This window comes from Orycteropus afer, unplaced genomic scaffold (assembly GCF_000298275.1).
Source record: "Orycteropus afer afer isolate SDZICR_OR568_19922 unplaced genomic scaffold, OryAfe1.0 scaffold00128, whole genome shotgun sequence".
NCBI classification, from domain to species: Eukaryota; Metazoa; Chordata; class Mammalia; order Tubulidentata; family Orycteropodidae; genus Orycteropus; species Orycteropus afer.
The window spans coordinates 286327-293702 of record NW_006921715.1 but is presented as its reverse complement, the minus strand read 5'-3'; the positions used below and the strand labels follow the sequence as shown (position 1 = coordinate 293702).

The window sequence follows — 7376 nt, the reverse complement described above, 5'->3', positions numbered from 1 at the left end:
TCCAGGGGTTAGGGCATGGATATCTTTTGGGCCATTTGCCAGTTTGTCACAAGGGCCAGGAGCCAAGGAATACAGTGTGTAAAAGCTGGAAAAGGCCAGGAATGGGTTCTCTCCTAGAGCCCCCAGAGGGAGCAGCCCTGCCGACACCCTGACTTGAGCCCAGTGAGACCCTTCTGACGTCCAGAGCCGTGAGACAGTAAGTGTGTGGAGTGTGAGCCGCCAAGCTTATGTTTGTTTGTTACAGCAGCCACAGGGGACTCATACAGACCAAAGCCAAGGGCAGAGGGAGGGACAGGGCCTCAGAGGCCCAGCACCAGGTGGGTGTCTGTGGGGGGCAGAGGTTTGAGTCTCTAACCCCCCTTGTGGCCCTCTGTCCCTCAGGAGAGATACACCTGCCCCAGCCTCACCTTGCACCCACGGGAGCCTGTTTTCCTGGCACAGACCAACGGCAACTACCTGGCCCTCTTCTCTGCCGTGTGGCCCTACCGGATGAGCAGACGGCGACGCTACGAGGGACACAAGGTACCCCTGTCCCTGTCCCCTGGGCTGAACGCAAGATGTCCCCAGAGCCTCCTCCCGACAGCGCCAGCAGGGACGCGGCCTGGGAAGCACAGACCGTCTGTGTGGGCAGGTGTCACAGCGTCCACTCGGGGCCACCCCTGGGCCCACCCCTAGCTCTGCTCGCATGAACAGGTCATGGGTGGGAAAGGAGGCTCGAGTGGGGCGGGGGGCCTATCTACACCTGTCTTCATCTCCACTGAGGCCTGCCCCTCGGGGCGGAGTTGAAGAATCGGCCCTCAGGCCAAGCATGAGCAGTTGTCCTTTGAACTTCCTCAGATAACTGTGTACGTGTACAGGAGCTCTGGTAGCATAGTGCCTAAGGCACTTGACTGCTAACCAGAAGGCTGGCGGTTCAAACCCACCAGCCACTCCCTGGAAGAAGATTGGGCAATCTACTTCCATAGTGATACCCCCTTGGAAACCCAAGGAGGGGCCGCTATGAGTCGGGGCCGACTTGACAGCACATAACAACAACAACAACAGATAACTGTACAACAGGCCCACAGCAGGGCCTCCCAGCCCCTGGAGGAGCTCGGACCCAGCTCTGCCCCTTGCCTGCTCTGGGCCCTGCGTGGTGCCTTCCCCTCTCAGGCCTCAGTCTGCCCCTCTGAGAATGCGCGAAACACTGCTGCCTCACAGGCCTGCCTGGGGCATAGAGGGCGTCACCAGGTCCTGCCCACTCACCCCGTCCCCGTGTCGCCCTCTGCAGGTGGAAGGCTACTCAGTGGGCTGTGAGTGCTCCCCTGATGGGGACCTGCTGGTGACCGGCAGCGCCGATGGCCGGGTCCTGCTATACAGCTTTCGCACAGCCAGCCGGGCACACACGCTGCAGGGGCACACGCAGGCCTGTGTCGGCACCACCTTCCACCCCGTGCTGCCCTCTGTCCTTGCCACCTGCTCCTGGGAGGGGGACGTGAAGGTCTGGCACTGAGCCTCCCAGTGTGGGGGCTCTGGACGCCGCCAGCCGAGCTCCCCTCGTCTTCAGGGTGAAGGTGGGGGCTGCTGGGAGAGCGTGGGCTTGGAAGCCAGGCCTGGCCGACGGCCTCCACCACTTTCTGGGTGTCAGTTTCCTCATCTGTGAAATGGGGACAAAGTCCGTCTCAGGGCACGAAGACTGATTCCTGAGAGTACCTGGCTGGAACCGCAGATGCTCAATAAACGTCCTGCTGTGCAGTTTCCCTGGTTGTCTCAGCGACAAGTGTGTGTGGCCCAGTCCCTCTTACCTCGCCGCTCCTGGCCTGCTGGGTTCTGGAGACCGTGAGCCCTGGGGGCGTGAGACGGGGCAGCCCCAGGGGCCGGAGTCCTGGGCCTCTGCTCTCCCTGGGGAGCCCTGTGCAAGCACACAGGCTTTGGGCCCGGCTTGCTCATCCCTGGCGCACTCCCTCTGTGGCCTCAGTCCTCTGTGCCCCTCTGCTCTCCCTGGGGAGCCCTGTGCAAGCACACAGGCTTTGGGCCCGGCTTGTTCATCCCTGGCCCACTCCCTCTGTGGCCCCAGTCCTCTGTGCCCCTGCTTGTCCACTGCTTCAGTATCTGCTGGGTACAGGAGCGGTGCAGTGGGGAAGGACCCGCAAGGAGTTGGGCTGGGAGCAAGGCTGGATCAGGGCAAGCCAGTGAACCCCTACCCACCAGGATGGGACCAAGTCAGGGTGAGACCACAGGTGCCACAGCTCATGAGAGGTGAAGTCTCTGTGGCCTTGGAAGGTTCCAGAGGAGGCAGGCCTGTGGGTGAGGAGACGTCCCTGGTAGGGGCATCAGTGGGGAGATGTGGTAGACGTGAGGAGGCCACACCAGGCTGGGGTGACCACCAGGCAGAGGGTGGCTCCCGGGCAGAGGGTGACCCCTGGGTAGGGGGTGGCCCCTGGCAGAGGGTGGGAGCCTGGCTCTGCCTTCCTGGAGCCTGGGCCCCGGGCACAGCTCTGCTGTCACACTAGCTGGAGCTTGGGCCAGTTGCCGTTCGTCTCCAAGACTCAGTTTCCCCGTCTTAAAGAGGGTGTGAGAACACTCGGCCTACGGTGTGCTGTGAGCGGTGAAGAAGGTCGCATCTGCTGTGTAGGTATCTGTCCAGCAGGGTCTTCAGGCCCAGGGGATGGGGAGGGGGCACTGGGACATGACGGGAAGGACTTCAGGGCCCGACTGCAGCCTGGTCACCCACTTGGCTTCGTTGCTGGCTGAGGGCTGGTGTGCAGATTGTCCTACTTCCATGTGTCTGCCTCTTGCTCCAGGGTCCCTTGTCTGGGGGGGCCCTCACCTGCCTCCCCATCTCCCCCACCTTCCTGCCAGCCCCGGGCCCAGGAGAGGGGATGTCCTGCTCCCTGACCCAGCATGCACCTCTGTGACTCCACCCCTGGATGGAAGGTCTCTGGTTTGGTTTCCTTTCCCACTGTGTGCTGCTGTGTGGGATGTGTTCGTATGACCGACCACTCACTTAGTAGGAATGCCAGGTACAGACTGTCCTCACACGGGCCCCAGTGTGAGTCTGGGTGCCCGTCAAATGGCCTGTCTGTACCCACAAGGCCTCTCCTGCTGAGCACATACACACTGGCCTCTGCCCCCTGGGATTTGGAGATTGGAAGTGGCTTCCGGTCCCAGCCCGATCGCGGGCTCCCCTGGGGCCTTTGCAGTCTCTTTTCTGTAGCCTCAGTTTTCTTATCTGTTGAGTGGGCCGAGTGGGCCTGTGGGACAAAGTGGGGGGATGCTGGGCCTTGTAGATTGTCACCCTCCCTTGCACTTGGGGCAAACAGCACCCACACCTTGGCCCTCAAGGTTCAGTTCTTCCCCAAGCCGGTCGCTGTGGAGCGGCCCTGAGTCCTGACCTTCCTGGGCACTCAGGGTCCCTCAGGCCTGCCCGTTGGCTCCCAAGGAGGCCGCCCTGTGCCTGCGTCCTTCCAAGGATGTGCCTGCGTGCCTGCACAGTCAGCCCTGCGGCGTGCTCCTTGCTCCTTGGAGAGCCCGCCCCCTCTTAGAGACAGTGTTGATGAAGAATGTGGGCGTGTACTGTGCCCCACCCCCATTTCATTTTCCAAAGGCTTTCTTGCAGAGTGGTGTTTCTCTTTTAATTGCTCTTTATTATAATTTGGGTGAAAGTTCACAGAGCAGACTCATCTTCCCTTCAGCGGTCTGTACACATCCTGTTCTGTGGCACTGACCGCGTGCCCACGGTGTGACAGCTGCCTGCCCACTTCCTCCGTTTGTGTTTCCTCCTCTGCTTTCCTGCCCCTTCCTGCCCTCTGAGCTTTATCCGTGGCCCAACCCTGCCCTTTGACCTCGGGCAGCTGGTGGTTCGAAGGCTTGCAGACCTCCCTGGGCTTATTGGTCACTTTATAGCCTGCCTGTTGTTCAGCTCAGAGAGGAGTCATTGGGGTGAGTTCAGTTCCAGGCTTAAAGAGTGAACAAGGGCCTTGGTTTCGGGAGTTCCACCAGCCCCTATTGGACCAGTAAGCCTTTTTTTTTTCCATTTTGGGTATTGTTCCACATTTGCCCCCACTGTCTCCGAGACCACCTATTGTGATCCCTTTAAGAGCTGCCAGCAGTGGTAGCTGGGCACCGTCTAGTTCTGTCTCGGGGTCGTGGAGGCTGGGATTCGTGTGGTCCGTTCATCCTTGGCACTGTTTCCTTGAGTTTTTGATCTTCTTGGCTCTTGGCAGGGAGTAGTCTCCAAGCTGCCTGACCAGGCAGTCCAGCATTTGCCGTTTTGAAATGAATGAGTGACACTGGGAGCTGGGAACCAGAATGCGAGGGACTGTGGGCTCGCCCTCCCCCTACACGGGCTGTGCGCACCTTCATCCTCACCTGCAGAACCCAGAGGCCGGCTCAGAAGTCACTGTGGGAGGAAGCCGTTGCCTCCTGAGAGGCCAGCGTGTGGCTGTGTGCTGGGCTATGAGGCGCAGCGTGACTGCCCACGAGAAGCTGAGCCCGCAGACCCCCAGATGGCTCACAGGACCCCCGCTCCCAAGCCTGTGCTCTTGCCTGCACCTGGGCTTACCCCTAAACTGCCCCCCTTGGTACCACCAGCCTGCAAATGGGTCAGCCAATGTCCTTGGCTCCAGAAGGGAAAGCTGGCCCAAAGTCGTGGTCAGTCAGTGGTGGAGCCCAGCCCCGCACGGGCCACGTGTGGGCTGAGGGTGGCTGGGGTGCACAGTGGGCCCCGTGCGCGCGGGATCGGCATTGGGACAAGGGTGGTATGGAGAACTGCCCGTGGTCTGCTCTGCCTGCCTGGGTAGAGGGGTCAAGGAAAGGAGCGGTCAAGCCTGTGCCACCGCGCCCAGGTGTTCCCACCCAGTGGAGGTGATGAGGAGCAGAACGTCCAAGGACAGCTCCAGGGGCAGGAGGGACAGAGAGCGCTGAAGAGTTGCCCGACTCACGAGCTGCCCCACAGCTCTGGGCCTTTAGCGGGCTGTTCCCTTTGCCTGAAATGCCCTGGTGAACTCCTGCTGATAGCATGGGCCCTGCCAGCTCAACCTGCACCATGCCTCGGTGTCTTGGCTCCTCTCCCAGGAAGCCTGTGTCGTGACAGCACCTGCCACATGAGAAAACCCCATTGTGACAATTCCACATGACGCTGTGACAAGTGTGTGGGACGGGCCTGGTGTGTGCGAGCCTTTGCTGCTAGCAGCCCCGTGGTGGGCGTTGGGGCCGTGGACGGTGGGGGACCTGGCCCAGTGTACCCACCTGGTGAGTGGCAGGTTGGTGCATTTTGGCTTGCGTGGCTCCTCATCCCACCTGCTGGCCACAGGTGCCCTGGCCCAGCCCGCCTCTCTCCTGGCCGGCAGGGTCACTCTCTGGCCCTGCTGGGCGGCTGGGCAGCTGGCTCCTGTCCCGTTCCCGCTCCAGGACAGGCCTCTCCAGGCCCCTTGACCCTGGCCAGGCCTTTGTGGACACCCCTGTCTGCTTGTCTGTCGGGGCACTGGACCTGAGGATGGTACCCCCAGCCCTGGCCTGATGTCTAGTTCTCTTGGAACAGTTACCTCAGAGCCCAGGCTGTGGCTGTCTTTGGGAGCCATGCACAGGACAGCTCTGTGAGGTCTTGGGGCATCAGGCTCTGAGGAGACACCATGGGGGCCAGGACCCTGGAATCTGGGCCTTTGGGTTTCCTGGCACTGCTGTCTGGGGCCTAGTGCTTCTGTTCCATAAACCCCTGGAAGGCAAAGCTGGGTGAGATTGCCGAGGCCAGTGAGGGTCCCCCAGGGTCACACAGCTGCCATGTGGGGTCACTTCAGTGTCCACTGGGTGCCAGGTACTTGTGTTTCTCCTCCTTCCTTCTAGTTCCCTCCCAGTGCAGGAGCGTGGGTCACTCTGTTCTGATAGGAGGAGACACTGTGGCCCTCAGAGAACTCACCCCTGGGTCCCTAGCCTCCTTCCAGCTCAGGGAGGCAGCTTCCAGGGGCAGGGGAGGAGAAGTGGCCATCTGGCCTCTCCTGTGGGAGCAGGTGAGTGGAGGAAGGCAGGGCCCATCACTGATGCCCACCCACAGGCTGGCTGACCAGAGGCAGATTCAGGAGCCACAGGGCTGAGGTGGTGCCCAACGGGAAGTGCCCCTGGGCACCTGGAAGGAGTGAACACCCAGCCTGTCTTAGGGAGGGGCCTCCATCCTAAGCCCTGGCAACTTCCACAGGCAAATTTCCAAGAGTTGGTGAGTGTGCATCAGAGAGCACCAGGCACACAGAGGAAGAAGACAGCATATGTGAAAACCGACAGAGACAGCCCTGCACAGCCTGCAGATGTGGGGAGGGTCAGACCCAGGCTGGGGAGCAGCTGCGCCCACCCCATTGGAGGAAATAAAAGACAAGCTCAAAAATACCCACAGAGCATAGGAGCCTATAAACGGCTGTGTAGCAGGTTTGTAAGCAACCAAACAGAACTTCCAGAAGTGAAAACCTTTAATGACCAAAATTAAAAACCCAACCGATGTGTTTGGCAACAGAACAGACGTGACTGAAGAGAACTGGTAAGTTGGAAGACCCGTCCTGCAGACTACGGCATGGTGAGCATGGTGGGGTGCACGTTTGGGTAGCACGGGAGGGAGGTAACAGATAAGGAGATGCCCCTATGGGTTGGCCACAGGCGGATGAAAGCTACACAAGGAGAGGGGAGAGAGAATGGGGCAGAGAAATACTTAGAAAAAATACTAGCTGAGACTGTCCCAGAGCTGATGAAAGACACCAATCCACGGATACACACTTCCCTGTGAATCCTCAGACACGTCTGTGAAACGGCAGAAACCCAAAGACAAAGAGAAGATCTTAAGCAGCCAGAGGAGAGAGAGAGAGAAATGTCAAAGGGTGGCCCCAACACCAACAGTGGAAGCCAGGGGACAGTGCAAGGCCATGTCACCTACTGAGAGTCTGTCAAGACCTTTTGAGACGGGAGCAACGTAAGGACATTGCAGAGAAACCAACCCTGTGCCAGCTTGTCGCCGATGGGCTGCACTGAGGCTGCACAGAGTCGTCTTTGGGCGGAAGCAAAGTCAGGCACCGGCAAGAATGAAGAGAGAAGTAACAGGGGGAAGTATCCACAGGGATTGTTGTGTACACGAGCAGGAGTCACGGCGAGTGGGCTTTGAGCATTGGGCAGCAACTTAGACGCTGGGGTGAGCCCCGCAGAGAGGGCAGACAAGGGCAAGACACCAAAAACCCATTGCCGTCAAGCGGACTCCAACTCACAGCTTCCCGAGAGGACAGAGTAGAACAGGGTCTCCAAGGCTGTCAATCTTCACAGAAGCAAAGCCCAAACCACACCCACTGTTGAGAAGTCCATTCCGACCCACAGCGCCCCTAGAGGACAGAGTGGAACTGCCCACAGGGTCTCCAAGGCTGTCA

At 59.9% G+C, this 7376-nt stretch overlaps 1 protein-coding gene across 1 annotated transcript in view; it reads left to right on the top strand.

The window, feature by feature from the left end:
• WDR25 (WD repeat domain 25) overlaps nt 1-1492 on the top strand; it is a 170930-nt gene extending 169438 nt beyond the window's left edge. The window contains exons 5-6 of the mRNA XM_007944556.1: nt 382-522; nt 1271-1492. Coding sequence (XP_007942747.1) covers nt 382-522; nt 1271-1492 — 363 coding nt within the window. The remainder of the gene's footprint in view (nt 1-381; nt 523-1270) is intronic.
• Nucleotides 1493-7376: the final 5884 nt, after the last annotated feature.